This window comes from Sebastes umbrosus, chromosome 5, assembly GCF_015220745.1.
Source record: "Sebastes umbrosus isolate fSebUmb1 chromosome 5, fSebUmb1.pri, whole genome shotgun sequence".
NCBI lineage: Eukaryota > Metazoa > Chordata > Actinopteri > Perciformes > Sebastidae > Sebastes > Sebastes umbrosus.
This window is the reverse complement of record NC_051273.1, coordinates 30,092,412-30,108,316: the sequence shown is the minus strand read 5'-3', so window position 1 is coordinate 30,108,316 and position 15,905 is coordinate 30,092,412. Positions and strand designations below refer to the sequence as shown.

General features: G+C 40.9%; 1 protein-coding gene across 1 annotated transcript; it reads left to right on the top strand.

Moving 5' to 3' along the window:
* The first annotated feature begins 2,144 nt into the window (after nt 1-2,144).
* On the top strand, nt 2,145-15,799 carry uhmk1 (U2AF homology motif (UHM) kinase 1). Its single transcript, XM_037768830.1, has 9 exons — nt 2,145-2,988; nt 3,468-3,597; nt 4,912-5,098; nt 5,193-5,390; nt 6,887-6,981; nt 7,133-7,209; nt 7,335-7,433; nt 7,564-7,652; nt 9,219-15,799. Exons 1-9 carry the CDS (start codon nt 2,679-2,681, stop codon nt 9,363-9,365), a joined length of 1,332 nt encoding a protein of 443 aa, XP_037624758.1. The 5' UTR covers nt 2,145-2,678; the 3' UTR covers nt 9,366-15,799.
* The last annotated feature ends 106 nt before the right edge of the window (nt 15,800-15,905 follow it).

Below are 15,905 nucleotides of genomic sequence, written 5' to 3'. Positions count from 1 at the left end.
CCTTGGAGTGACGGTGGTACTGGAGATACTATTAATGTAGCCTATGATAAAATCATATAGAAGTGACTTTAGGCAGTTCATTTCTCAACTACAACTGCGGAAAAATATCTATACTGTTAAGTCATATTTCAATACAAACCCCTGCTTGAAAAGGCATATTTGCAAAGATACGAGGAAGCAGGAATTGGAGAAATATATGCTGACTATAAATTATGTGTAATGTATATGTAATACATTTATAGCCTGTATGCAGTGGCGGACTCAGGCTGTCTGAGGGGGCAGGCGCGGAAAAATAAAAAGGGCACCAGTTGCATGTGATGGGGCACCAGTGCAGAGAAAATGTTCTAGCATAGGGCAGCCTGTGGCACAGCATCATTGTTTCTCCATTTTAAGGCCAACCATTACATTTTCTCTACTGGAAGAGAACTCTAGCGGGCACTTTGTCATGTTTTCTCCATGAAAGGGCACCCTAGAGGGCCCTTTATCATGTTTTCTCCACTGGAAGGACACCCTGGGCACTTTAACATGTTTTCTCCATTTAAGGGCACCCTATAGGACACTTTATCATGTTTTCTCCATTTAAGGGCACCCTATAGGACACTTTATCATGTTTTCTCCATTTAAGGGCACCCTATAGGACACTTTATCATGTTTTCTGCATTTAAAGGCGCCCTATAGGACACTTTATCATGTTTTCTCCATTTAAGGGCACCCTATAGGACACTTTATCATGTTTTCTGCATTTAAAGGCGCCCTATAGGACACTTTATCATGTTTTCTCCATTTAAAGGTACCCTAGAGGGCACTTTATCGTGTTTTCTCCACTGGAAGGGCACCCTATTGGATACTTTATTATGTTTTCTCCATTTAAATGTACCCTAGAGGGCACTTTATCATGTTTTCTCCATTTAAAGGCGCCCTATAGGACACTTTATCATGTTTTCTCCATTTAAAGGTACCCTAGAGGGCACTTTATAATGTTTTCTCCACTGGAAGGGCACCCTTTTTTTTTTTAAATCTAGCTTTTATCCAATGGCTGTGAAGAAAGCATGGACGGCTGTCATCACAGGTGTTTGCTGTCAAACTGCACACATGTGGGTCAAGTAAGTGCAGGTGCGGAATATGATGGAAACTACCAAAAAGAAAAGGGAGAGCAGCTACAACAACAAAGGCTGTGAAACTAATAATCCGCTGGAAGGCAATTCTCAGAGCTTTTTGTGAAATTTTACAGTTATTTTTCAATTTAGCACCTGGGGAATACGACATGAAGCGACACAGTTCATGTGAGTCTCACAAGAAAAAAGAGATGTGAAAGAGATGTGCCGATCTATTGATGCATTCAGGCAAAGCAAAGAGATGATACAAGATACGGGGCAGAATAGAAATGTTTATTATTTAAGTTAGATAGACATTATATCACAATTGTAGACTACCTCTCAGCCTTGGAAACATGTCCCACATTGTCCCACACAAAAATACTCTGTGTCCCACATTTGGTTTGTTGGGATCTGGTCACCCTATCTAGTAGCCTGAAATGAAAAAAATAAGTTTTTAATGGAAACAACATTTAGAGAGGGGAGAGGAAATGTTGGGACACACCTTACTTTTTAGTACTACTTTGTGGCTTTCATCACACAGCGTCATATTTCCTCTTGATGAGAAACCCTCCTCTACCAGGATTTGATTCTGTCTTTCTGTTGTCAAAGTTTCTGTAGCATATAGGTTTTTTACAAGTTGGGGTTGCTGGCCCCAAGCCTAACCTTCCACCATTTCTGGCTTCTGGTGTATTTTGGAGTTGGTTTGTTAGTCCTCTCCCCTAACTTATTGTCTCATACCACGTGAGGCCAGACAGGCTTTGGGTCGTGTACAAGCTGTCTTGGCACGTCAAGCCCAACCAACTCCTGCTACTGTGTAGCGAAAGCTGCAACTAAGGCGAGCATTTCATACCAGCTGCACGAGACAGTTTTAGTACTACTACTTTGGTAATAGTTATTGAGTTTATACAAAAAAAAGAGGAGAAAACACCTGACAAGGACAGTGCCCACAATATACAGAAAACTACAATTTTATCAAGTGCCAAGGTGTGCATCTCTTCTGTCTGATGTCCAGTGCTCTTGGTCTTTTCAGTGCAGTTATCATTAGTCATCACTGCACACTCCTCACCAGCAGGGGGCAGACTGCAGGACACGATGCACCTCAGCAGACCTGCAGGGAGGAACAGTAGAACCGGAAGTAAGATTAATATCAACAAACTGAGCTACAACACAACCTGGGCTAAAACTTTACTGCAGTTAAAACTCAACACTTTATAAGGGATTATAGTCGACACAAAGACCGTATTATGGGGGAAGCATGTTCCTGCGTGTCGTGGAAGTGGTTTGTTGTCAGTGGCTAGTTTGTTAGCCATGTGGAGGAGCTAAGTTAAGAAGACTAGTGTGAGTTGATCTAGTCAGCCTCAGTGAGCAGACAGTAGTGTGTAATATGCCCAGGTGTTAGTCTGTGCTTAGCTTTAACCAGGTTGCAGGTGTAGCTGGATTGTCTAGTCGTTAACACGTCCTGGTAGTTTGACAGAGAGCCCCGGTTTGCTCGCAATGCTCCTGCAGCTGCTCCTACCTGTCAACTAGCTCACTCCTCTCCTCCTCTCCTCCTCTCCTCCTCTCCTCCTCCTGTCCGTCTCCATGGCTCACTGCGGCTCCTCCGAGCCCAGCACCAAGCTACCAGCGCCTCGTCCCGACAGCATGAAGCCGTCCTCGGGAGGCAGCGTCGACCAGAGCATGAAGCCCGTCCTGTTCGAGATCTTCGGTGAGATCTGGACCGTCCAGTCGCGGCTCGGCCAGGGCGTCTCGGCCTCGGTGTACCGGGTCAGCTCCGGCAGAGCCACCGCCACCGCCGCCGTCAAGGAGTTCCAGGCCGACACTCAGGGAGGAGACTACGGGTACCACAAGGAGAGGTCCGTGCTGGAGGACATCCAGGGGCACAAAAACATCGGTAAAAACTATATTATATTTGTCAAATGTAATGTCATTGCTTAGTATGAGCTAACAGAAAGAAAGCATGGTACAGGCTGCTGTTGTCTTTAACAGACCAAACTCCATTTAAAAATCCATCAATTTAACAAGAACTTGCTTGTCATCTGTGATATACACCTGGTAGAATATAGTGTATGACCATTTACCAATAGTTATGTTCTGCTTTTTAATTCGGCATATGATAACCCATGAAACAGGATCTGATTTCAGATCAGGCTTTAACATTTGTCACAGTGTTTTTCTGCAAAAATAGTCATGGCTGACAGTTGTTAGCCCTATGAACCTATTGTATAAACATAAAACTGTCACTGTCCTTATCCTGTAGTAAATTGTATATATGTCTAGTAGGAGGGTTGTATTTATTTTTTTCTTAAACATAATACAAATACAATAGAGCATGCCGAGCTGTTTGTAATGACTGATTTGTTCTCCTCTCAGTGACACTGTACGGCGTGTTCACCAACCACAGCTGTATGGGTGTTGCCACCCGCTGTCTCCTGCTGGAGCTCTTGGATGTCAGTGTGTCTGATCTGTTGGTGAGGGGCAACAGTGGTACCCAGGGTGGGAGGTGAGTGATGTCCCTGCTTCTCATACAGTATAACTCTGACTTGTGGCAGGTTACCAGTGCATCAGATCCACCATGGACAGATTTGGGTGCTTAATGTGTTGCATTTGCACACTTATTTGTATACTAATAAAACTCTGTTCACTCAAATTACCAAAAACTAAACAGAATTATTTCACCAGTGCTGTCTTGGCCTGCAGGTAGTTTCTGTTGTATTTGCCCGGGTTTTGCAATATCATCCTCTGATACGTCTGTTGCCTCCCCAGTACAATGGAGAGGAATATTTGTGCTACTCAAAGCATAAAAAAGTGCTCAATAGTGATGGCGCAATGAAGCACTGACAGATAACCTTCATGAGGGAGGATTTATTGCAACATTATTGTATTAGACTGCATTCGTTTTTACTATTTGTAGCTAATAAACTGTTAGCCACACTATGCATTATGTTGTACAAATAGTAGGGATGCAGCGATCCTTTTTCAGTGCCGATACCGATAGCGTTACCTGGGCTTTGGGTATCTGCCAATACCGAGTACCAATCCAATACCAGTGTTTAATTAATGAGCTGTATGCCTTACTGTGTGGAAGTGACTGGAATCATTCTTTAATGTGTAAGGCAACATTAGGCTTGAGTTAAACATTACTTTCCTGACAAATAGATACATAGATATAAAATTACTGAATTGTTATTTATTATTAAAATAATAAATTGTATCCCAGCAACTTGGTAAAAAAATCTTCAAAATTATCTGGAATTACAATTCAAGTGTAAACATTTTTAATGCAGCAGCAAATTGGTCAAAACTTAAACAGGAATGAAAATTCCAGCATATAATGTATATAGTATATAAACAGTTGATTAGAATAGATCGTCCCCATTGTCACGATACTCGATCCAGCTATTTGAGTTTGTATCAGCCAGATATCCGATCCTGTATTGGTATCGGTGCATCCCTAACAAATAAAAAAAGGATTTGCCTCCCATACAGAGGATGACGGGTTCAATTCCCCTATTTTGAACTGATGTGTGCTCATGTGTTTTGTTGACAGATGTTTTCCGCTGATTAAAAAAAAAAAAATAAATAAAAATCATCATCATACAGCAGGAGGCCGTATTCTTCATAAGTTTTTAATTATTAAATCACAAGTGCAACTTGTTATGCACAGTTGCAATTGTTATTTAATAAATATTACAATAGCAGTTTCTATAGATATCATGATAATATTGTTATCATGAATTCTTTTGGCCACGATAATCGTGTAGTGAAAACCTGATATTGTGACAGCCCTAATTCATAGTGTGGTATTTTTTGGCAGACCCGAGCAGGGCCACTCCATGTGGCTCGTCCAGCACTGTGCCAGAGACATCCTGGAGGCTCTCGCCTTCCTTCACAGGGAAGGCTACGTCCACGCTGACCTCAAGCCACGCAACATTCTCTGGAGTGCTGACGACGAGTGCTTCAAGCTCATCGACTTCGGCCTCAGCTTCAGAGAGGGAAACCAGGTGGGTGTGCCTGGGAATATGAAGGTCAATATAAGAGGAGCTGGGATAATCGATTATTGTATTCCTAACTCCCTCCCTGCCTCACCTCCTCCAGGATGTAAAGTACATCCAGACAGACGGGTATCGCGCTCCAGAGGCTGAGCTTCAGAACAGCCTCGCTCAGGCCGGGGTGGAGGTGGAGGGGGACTCGGGTTGCACGGCTGCCGTGGACATGTGGAGCCTGGGCATCATCCTGCTGGAGATGTTCTCAGGAATCAAACTCAAAGACACCGTCCGCTCGCAGAAGTGGAAGGTATGACGAAGCTCTACTCAGGGTGGATTGATAATATCAATTTAATGGGATCAGATGGTCTCAAAATGTGTAAATGTACATAAAGAGTTGCATTACAGTACAAAAAGTTGACTGTGCAAGATCGAATTCTGTTTAGAAATATTCAAAAGTCACTCAGCAGACTTGATGATTCAAGGAAGAATGATAAATTTTTGCTGTTTATCCATATTATATATATTTTCCACATTTAAAATCTTAAAGGGATAGTTTGGATGTTTTGAAGTGGGGTTGTATGAGGTACTTATCCATAGTCAGTGTATTACCTACAGTAGACGGCGGTCGGCACGCCCCCAGTTTCGAGAAGCAGGCAGGAGTACCCGCAAGGGAGCAAAGCAATGTACTGCTGTGGATGGGGGCAGCAGCAGCAAAATGTATTTTTACCACCTAAAAGAATCAATATCTATTTAAGTGGAACCAGCCTCCAACGGGGAATTCAAGCGGTTATATACTTCTATGCTCTCTTCAAAGCCACCAGACTCCATTGACAAAAACAGTCATTTTACCTCGCAGAGCATGTGAGTTGGTGGTCTACCGCTGCCTCGATCGGTTAGTTTGCTTGTGTTATTGTGTGACTTTGGTGTTTTAAAGGGTTAGTTCGGATTCATCAAAGTGATCAGTTTTAAAGCAAGAAGATATTGACATCATATGAAACTAGAAAACCTAAGGAATCTATTGGTACCAACCATGTCATACTAGTTTGTCACAAAGGAGGTTAAATAACGCTCTAAACTTGCGCAAAATTTTGGCGAGGAAAAACTGTAATGGTCATTTTCAAAGGGGTGCCTTGACCTCTGACCTCAAGATATGTGAATGAAAATGGGTTCTATGGTTACCCACGAGTCTCCCCTTTACAGACATGCCCACTTTATGATAATCACATGCAGTTTTTTGGGCAAGTCATAGTCAAGTCAGCACACTGACACACTGACAGCTGTTGTTGCCTGTTGGACTTGAGTGTGCCATGTTATGATTTGAGCGTATTTTTTTATGCTAAATGCAGTACCTGTGAGGGTTTCTGGACAATATTTGTCATTGTTTTGTGTTGTTATTGGATTTCCAGTAATAAATATATACATACATTTGCATTAAGCAAGCATTGCCCACTCCCATGTTGATGAAAAGTCATAAATACTTGACAAATCTCCATTTAAGGTACATTTTGAACTGATACAAATGTGCGATTAATCACGATTAACTACGGACAGTCATGCGATTGATTGCAATATTTTAATCGATTGACAGCCCTATGATATATATATCGGTGTATATATCTGTATTTATAAAACAGGAAACCAGAATAAAGTAGCACTATAGGACTTTACGAAACGAATAAAGGAAGTTTGTAGAAGTTTCCTAAGTTTTGAATCAACTGTTATCAATGAGGAAAAGTCTAATAGAGCATAACCTTAGTTGCAAGAGAAAAATAGTATCCTTTAATTTGTTTTCCTCTTCTTTAGGATAACAGTGCCGCCATTGTAGACCACCTTTTTGCCAGCAACAGTGTGGTGTGCCCTGCCATCCCTGTCTATCACCTCAGAGATCTCATCAAAAGGTACGTTCTCACACATATAGCTGCTGCTACTATTATATGACTACTGTGCTGTTTACTATACTGTGTATTGACCTGCTTAGCTGTGTAAGCAGATGAATATTGTCTATAATAGTTGTTGTTACATTGGACTTTTGTTACTTTGTGTCTGCAGCATGCTTCTCAATGACCCGAAGCAAAGATGCACTGCTGAAACTGCCCTGCTGAGCCCATTCTTCAGCATTCCCTTTGGTATGTGTCAATATTTGAGCCGTCCTCCAAGATTAACACATCTCTGAGTGTACCATATTTACATGTGTGTGTGTGTGTGTGTATGTGTGTGTGTGTCTGTGTGTGTGTGTGTGTGTGTGTGTCAGCTCCTCACATTGAGGACCTGGTTCTGCTGCCCACTCCTGTCCTGCGTCTGCTCAACCTGATCGATGACAGCCATCTGCACAATGAAGAAGAGTATGAAGGTACAACACCGTGCATTTTTCATGTCTTTTAATTATGAAATGACTTATTGAATTTATGAGTTGATTTCCTGTTTCTTCCGAGCGTATAGAGGTAAAAGTAAGTCAAAATGTCTGTCGTTGTTTCTCCCAGACATCCTTGAGGACATGAAAGAGGAGTGCCAGAAGTATGGCTCAGTGGTTTCTCTGCTCATCCCCAAGGAGAACCCAGGGAAAGGACAGGTTAGACTGATGTTCTATAAACCAGCAACCTTCAGAAATGTTTCAGTTAAACTAAAAACGTAACTAGTTATAGGGAATTCTCAGAGTAAGAAATAACATTTATTTCACAGCTATTTTAATCATAGAGAACCTCCACTGTGTTTCAGATGTGCAGACTTCAACTTTATGAAAACTCTTGCACATTTTTGTGCAGTAAAATAAGTTATAAATGTTTGTAACATGTGAGGAAAAGAGGGCAATATACTCTTTATTTTTTTTAGCTAAAGTGGTATATAATTATAAAGATGATTTTAGAAGTTTTATTCTGTTTATTTACTTTAATAGCACAATTACCCTTACTACTCTGATACAGTGGTCTGTCCTTTACTCACTTACCCCCGATGTCCACTGGGTGCAGCTGCATGGCACTCCACTCTGGTGCTGGAAATGATCCACTCCCATTCACTTGAGATTGTATATAAATGCTTATTGACAATTGACTTTAAATTAATATTTCATGACACATAATTTGTTGGTGACCTCGTCTCAACATATATACATGCGAAACAAATTATTCTTGTTTGTAGCAAGTGAGTGAGAGAGAAGGAGAAAAAGAAAGAGATATTCAATATGCTTGTTCAATCCGTTTTTCAGTCTCAACGCGTCAAATACCGACGCTTGATAAAGAGCAAGAAAGTCTGCTTATGAAGAAGGTCGGGATGGACGGTTGGGTCGAGTAAACAAAGGACTTTCACCCAGGAGACCGCTGTTCCTGTCGCATGTGAAACCAAGTCAACATGAGTTATTTTATTTTAGTTTTGTTACGTACTTATCTAACGCCACTTACGAAAGTTGCATAACAAACATACTTATTTTACGTAACAAACTTATTTATTTTAACCGGAACCAATCTTTCCCTTAAGGCCCAGACACACCAAACAGACATCAAAGAACCAGCGTCGACGAAGGCAGACTATTGCGTCGCCTCACGTCGCCTTGGTCTTGGCCAAGAAGTTGCATTCGAACACGCCGCAAAGACTACAGCCGACGGCCAGTTAGCAGGCACGTTCTGTGCTTGTGTGAGATGAAATAACTCTCCACACCAGCAGGACGCTGTAATCCGTATTCGTCATTCAAAAAGGGAAACCGGAAGACCGAGGACGACGGATACACAAGCCGTTGTTATGATACATACATGAAACAAAGCGGCGTTTGACGACCATTTTCACACCAGTCTCACACACCGCTTAGCTTCATACCAGATGGCCATGTTGCTGTGAAAATAATCCGTGTATTGGAATGATCAGATGAGATGAACGTCCAAAACCCGAGGGGTACCTGCAGCGTCATAGTTTGAAGCGTAGGGCCACTACCCAAGCTGTCGGTACTTGACGAGTTAGGAGTGAGAATGTATTGGCTTTTTAAACACACAAAAAAAAAGTCCTTTCCAGTGGACTTTGATCCACAACGAAAGCCACGGTGCGACCAGAGCGCCACGCCGCTGCATCCAGTGGACATCGGGGGGTTACGCATACTTTCAGTCATTCACGCACTAATTCATCGATGTATCCTGTGTGTGGCCATCAGGTGTTTGTAGAGTATGCCAACTCCGGTGACTCCAAAGAGGCTCAGAGACTGCTGACGGGCCGCACCTTTGATGGGAAGTTTGTTGTGGCCACCTTCTACCCTCTCAGCGCCTATAAAAGAGGTTACTTGTACCAGACTGTGCAGTGAAGTCCTAAAAGCTCAATTTACACCTCTGCATTGTTCGCATGAAAAAAAAAAACACAACTGCACAGGCCACCACAAGGAAAATAACTACAGCCAACACAAAGTCATGAGTGGTTGCCCTGTAGTTTCAGTTATTAATGAGTGTAGTTTCTGCATGTCATTCATGTGTTTTTTGTTTCATGCAGAGTGTAAATTGAACTAAGCTGTGAGGAGCGCACAGCAACACCTTATTTCTGCTGCCTCCAGCCTGCACTGCTCTTATCAGTGCACATGCATCGGGTGCTTCAAGGTGACCTGCACCTATCTCATTTAATGACTCTGGGCCAGAGGTCTGTGGTCCTTCGTATAGCACTTTCCTGTTCTAGCTTCCATTTCACTCTCATTCATTCATAGAAAAGCACCACACTAAAAAGTGTATTATTGGGACAAGTAAAATATTCTCTGATGTGGGTTGCTAGAGCAAAAGCCTTTATCAAATGAAAGTTTGAGATCATCTGTGCTCTACATTACATCTAAAGAGTTGCATCTATGTAGAAAGAGTATTAATGAAACACTTTATCTCATCGGTTGAGTCAGGGATGTGATTATGAACATGTAGCAGGATAACACTGATCTGCCAGTAGTATGAATGGGAGTTTTATGTCTGTCAAACCTAAAATCCTGTTAAATTAATAAGAATAATTATGTTATTTGTTATGTTGAACATTTAATGAGAGGAAACGGCGTGGTACAAGGGGATGTACGGGTATCCTCTGCTGGCTCCTCAGGCAGTTTTCAGGGAGAAATGGTTTGGAGTGACCCTCCTGTAGCCTTGTGTTTTGTAGCTTTTTATTTACAAAAGTCTACATACTCAGAGAAGATTTTGTTATCATCATTTGACTATGCTCCCACTTATGAGGACATACAGTGAGTTCTGTGTTTTTGACTGCAACACTGAAAAGGCACATGAACAAGTAAATGTTTTTGGCTAGAAGCTGGAGATGATAGGAGATTCTACTGGCAGTGCGTGGCTAGAAAAAGACTGACGTATGACTAAAATCAAGATTTTCCAAAACCTTTTTTTCCAGCTGGAAAATAAGTGTATGAACAAAAATAGCAGAAGAAGTTCCAACAGAGGTAGAAAATGTCTTCTAAAGCCAAGTACGCTTTAATCTGACCTCATAGTCCTGGTGAAATTGGAATTATAGTGTAGAACCAGACGTGTCGAGCAGAATATCGCTGTTCAGAGCCTCATTGAAAGGCAGATATACAGTAGCCAGTATACATGTAAGGAGCAGCTTAAAGCCACAGTGTGTAACGTTTGTAGCGTCCTTCAAATTTAGAATTTTGTAGAAAACAGGGACAATCCTGGTGGAAATTGGTGCAGTTTATGTGTTGCTTTCGGCAAAGTGGGCGAAATCCTACACATTGTGGCTTTAAAGATTGTGTAGTACTATGCAGCGTGGAGAGAGATTGTGCAGTGGTCTACTAAGTAGACAGATAAAGTGTAATATTACAATCTTCAACTGATACTTTTAATCTTTCAGTTAGTTTGTGCACGAACCAGTGGATTGACGGTTAGACTGCAAGCCCTGTGGGAATACGTTACATCAAGGCGTCTGTTTTTTGGAGTACCCCAAACTGCCGGACGTAGAATTGTTTCATACTTCTGTCAGTTTCAAGAAATGTTGCTAGCAGTTGCGTGACAAGGTATTGAGTTTTATGAATCAATAACGTGACAGAAATGTCATAAAATGTGCAGTCTTGAATCGAAGATTTCTTGGAACCAACAATATGTATGTTAAATTGCTTATATCAGGCTAGTGAGACAGTTTTACTTAAAAAGTTCAGGAAGAATCATGATTATGTTGGATAGCAGCGACAAAGAGTAAGCGAGCTTACTATTCTTGCAGTGGAAATTTACTTTTTGTTGTAGAACCAGAAATCCTTTTGTTCTCTTGTTTTTTTTATTGATTGCTTGGTTCCACTTGGTGATAACAGTGGATATGTAGTACCCATCAAGCACTCCAACAATTTCTACACAAGTGCCCTGCAACATTCAAGCTAGCTAGCTAACTAACCAAAATGCTGCTATATAAACAACAAGTTGTGCTACACCTGCATGCGTTGGATTCCTTGAGTAGCCCAAGCCGTAGCAGATGCCTTAGAGAACAATTCCCTTCCAGCAGATAAAGTCTCACCCAGTAACAAAACCAGATTGTTGGAGACAACACAATGGAGCCGTCATTTATTGCTCATTTTTCACTTGTTGAAGCCAGACTATGTGACTTTTACTGAACAGTGGCCACTGCAACTACAAGTGAATGATGATATTATGCCAATGCTGGTATTACCTACAGTAAATACTAAACTGATGGTATTAGCTAAATGATAAACAACTAAATACTAAAACTATGGTTTAGCATTAGCTACTGCTTTGCTACTGTTGCTTACTGTTTACCTAAAAGGCTAAGTAATAGAGTGTTACAGGAATGAGTCCTAAAACCAGGAAATGAGTTAGCATTTTAGCCTAACGTAACGTTAGCTTTTTACTTCTGGCGATTGCATTTACGCCTCAAAAATCATAAAAGTGGTGTTCATTTGTGGTGATTATCTTACGGAAGAAAACGTGTAAGTATCATAAACGTTTCTTTGCCACAGAGTTTATTTTCTGCAATAATCCAAAACCCAATGGAAAAGTCCCATTGGCTTCTTGTCGAGGGAACCGGGGAGGTGCTCACTTCCTGGTTGACCTTCAAAACTACGTCATCCCTGGAGCGCTCTATTGTAACAGTTGCACAAGTGGAGAAGAGTCATAAAGTCGTCAAACTGACTCAGTAATGTGCATTAAAGACCCATTATTTACTTTGAACTTAGCTAATATCAGCTAGCATCAGTCACCGTAAGCTACTGGCCATACACCACTAAGCAAGGCTCTAGCAGCAAAACCCCTCGTGCACTGAATTGAGCAAGGGTGCGTTTTATTTATTTTTATTCAACTTTTCATTTGTAAGCAGAAGAATGAGTTATTTCTTCTCTAAAAGTTCCATAGTCTGGCTTTACAGTCTGGGGTGTGAAGAGCTGCAACTGGTTCATGTTGTAGAGCACAAATACAGAGCCCTGCTCCGTCTGAATGGGTAATGTGATTTGAGTGTGTGAGAGAAACTTCATATAAAGTAAGAAAATATTTAAAGCTTATGCACATATAAATCTTCCTCTGTCTGAGACATATTTTTTTTTAAATAATGTGTTGTTCATTCCCCTCTAAGAAAATGTTTAAATTCTGCAACAAAAAGTCGGGGGCAAAGATGCAGTTCTGTCTATCTCAAGTACTACATAAAAAAAACAACACAGATTTTTATACCAGCTTTACTTGTATGTGCCTGAAATGTGAATTCCAAAGTTTCCACTCGAGAGCGTCGCTGGCCTAAAAATCTCCATTTGAAACAGACTCCAACCACTTGACTACACAGCACTTTTGAATTAGCAATCGGTGGTACGTAAGCGAGATGGTCAGTGTTGTCTTACTTGTAACCAGTGGTCGTCAAATAACACTACCAGGTTACCTAAAGAACACATTTCCTTTCACAATGTTTTCATAATTTGTCTCATAGTTTGTCAAGGACCTGGTACAGAAAAATTGATCTTTGATAAGGTTTTGCTTTAAGGCATTTAAGGCATGATTCAGCTGCTCACCCCTGACAAACATATGATATTGTCTGTAGTTTTCTGTAGCAGTGCTGCCATATGTTTACTGACTAGGTCCCTGCAAGAGTAAACTCACCACAGGTTTACTGTACATTATCAAATAATGAGTATGGGCTTTAAAGGCAGGGTTGGTAAAGATTTTAGAATTTTCTTTTTTGTTATATTAGTTGAAAATATCATTACATCCCGACAGCAATCAATAAATCAAATGCTCTGACAAGAAAAAGGAAACAAAATCTGTTATCTCTGGCTGTCGCAGGACTAAAATGAACCTGTCAAAACATTTCATTGGTTCCGAGTGTAATGATTGTACGGGCTACCTGTCTACCTGCCTGTACACACTCTGCCCATGCACTCATTGCGAGTCACCGTAGTCTTCCACAAGCTGTTAGCTTGAGTACAATAGCCATGTTCGCCGTTTGCATTCATTATGATATGTTTATGTTTGTAATGATAATTGTGGGGGGAGTAGCATTGGAGAGAGGCCTGAAGCAAGGGACTGTTGCCCACTTGGCGACTTTCTCGCTAGATTTCGGGACTTTTGGAACTAGGGCTGCTAGTTACTGTCATTGTAAAAGAATTGGCAACACTTCAGGCTGGGTTTTTTGGTTGGATCATTTTTAAAAATCTAGTGTACTCTTGATAGTTTCTCAAGATTACCAACCCTACCTTTAAATTCTGCGGCTTATAAAGCGCTATAAGGAGAATTTGGACATTGTGAAAAGAACTTCCGTTGTTTGTGTTTGATGATGCATGACAGATTGGTGTGTGTAAGTTGTTCTATTTACATGTTATTGAGATAATGTGGAAGTGTAGAATAATTACAGGAGCTGTGTTAGTGAGTTTATGTCGAAAACTGATCTTAACTCCCAAAGCTCAGTCCTGCCTTGTCCCCTCAGTTCAAACGTTGCAGAGGCTGTCTCACTACTCATTAATAATGGCTTATAGTCATCATAAATCCCCTTTTTGGAGACATGACCACCAAGCCACAACAGCACAACAACACCACAGCACACAAAGTTAAGAGATGACTGATAAAAGACAGAATATGACTTTTATTTCATGCTACAGACTTTATTTAAATCACCATCCACCACATGAATCCACTATTTAAAGTCACACTGCCATTGTTAAATGCACTGCAACATGATCAGTTTATATAACTGGTTCATTCATTGGTTTGTTTGTCATCTTGTATCACGTACTGGAGGATGCTACTGATACTGAATCTGTTCACAGTGTAAGTGTTTGGTGTGCATTAATGTTAGGTTATTAGTTGTGTATAGATTTGTGGTTTCTGATGTTTGTTGTTAACATAGAAATGGGCAAAGCAGGTTTCTCTATTGATGGCTGCACCTTAGAATAATGTGACTGCCTTTATGAATGAATAAGAATGCTAACTAACTAATTGACCCAGCGTTTGACAGTTGAGTCGATTCAGCTTTGGCTCGATAAGCATTAATAGTCTAAAAAATAAGCTGCTGCCACAGAGCTGTGAGCGTCTGCAGTGAAATCTGTTATTAGAATCATATTTATTGTGGCTATTGTTGACCTGAATGATATAAATATCAAGTTGTTTGCAGCATGCTGATCCTGTTAGTTAATGAGTAGGAGATCGTTTCAGTTCAATCTTGAGCATCTTCTTACCAGCTGAGCTCTAGGATATGCAAAAGCAGCTGTTTTTTTGGTGTTAATGTTTATCACTTTTTGATTTGATTTTATGGTTGTGGCATTTGTCTTTTTTATTATATCACTATGAAATTAGTTTTTCTCTCTTGGTGTAGAGGGCGTAGTGTTTTTGTTCCAAATTAAGTGTGTGTGTGTGATATGCAGGTGAAAAAAGGACGTGTACACACACGAGTAAGAACATGCTACACAGTCTTCATTTCACACTGTTCACCCTACTAATGTGATATTAATGGACTTTTTAGTTTGTCTCTCTCAGTCATGGTGACGCCATGTGCACATGGTTGATACTCACTGTTACAGTTAACCATTAAGGGATGTGAACACACGCCTGATTTCAACATTTAAGTCAAGCAGCATCATGAGATTGTCAGACACGTTTTCTACCCGTTGGTAACAATATGCAAGATAAGGCTGCAACTGACACTTTACTTTATCATTGATTAATCAGTTCATTATTTCTGATTAACCGTTTAGTCTATAAAATGACAGATTATAGTGAATACTGTGATGCGCACCTCCCTAGGGGGGGCACGGGAGAGTTAATGGATCGCGGATGGAGAGAGACGTGAGCCACAATTTGCATGACAAATCATACACCTTCTCTGAATCAAAACTCAGATCTTGACATCCAACACATAATGTCCATCACAAATAAACATCCATAAATCGGCTTAGAAATCCTACTCAATCATCTCAACCTTGTCTGAAGGGGGGGCCCACAGTGTCAGACTTTAAAAACCTCCGATATAAAACGATCAATCGATTGTCAAGATCATTGTCTGTTGACTGACGAATCAGTTAATTGACTTAATTGCTGCAGCACTAATGCAAACTTAGACCCTGTTCAGACCTGGCATTAACATACATCCTGAGTGATCGGGATCACAAGTAGACAGCTCTAAGTACGTCTGTTCACACCTGGCATTAGAATGTGTCTCCACATGTGTCTCCAGTGGCCACTTGTGATCACTTTGCCAGGCAACAGCGGGTACCGAGCTTCAGAAAGCCGTGGTTGAGAGCACGTGAGCAAGCCGGTGTCAGCTCCGTGCAAAGCACCGGAAAAAAACCCGGACTCATCTCAGTAGTATGATAGTATGATAATAATTCACTTCCTGTGCCTAGTCTGTAGATATGTAGCCTATAGATAAGATATACTTTAATAGACAG

Excerpts from the sequence above, each read along its gene's own strand:
- uhmk1 (XM_037768830.1), top strand. The coding sequence starts at position 2,679 with ATGGCTCACTGCGGCTCCTCCGAGCCCAGCACCAAGCTACCAGCGCCT. Across the intron at positions 2,989-3,467 it reads CCAGGGGCACAAAAACATCG|TGACACTGTACGGCGTGTTC; the intron begins GTAAAAACTATA and ends TTCTCCTCTCAG. Across the intron at positions 3,598-4,911 it reads AGTGGTACCCAGGGTGGGAG|ACCCGAGCAGGGCCACTCCA; the intron begins GTGAGTGATGTC and ends ATTTTTTGGCAG.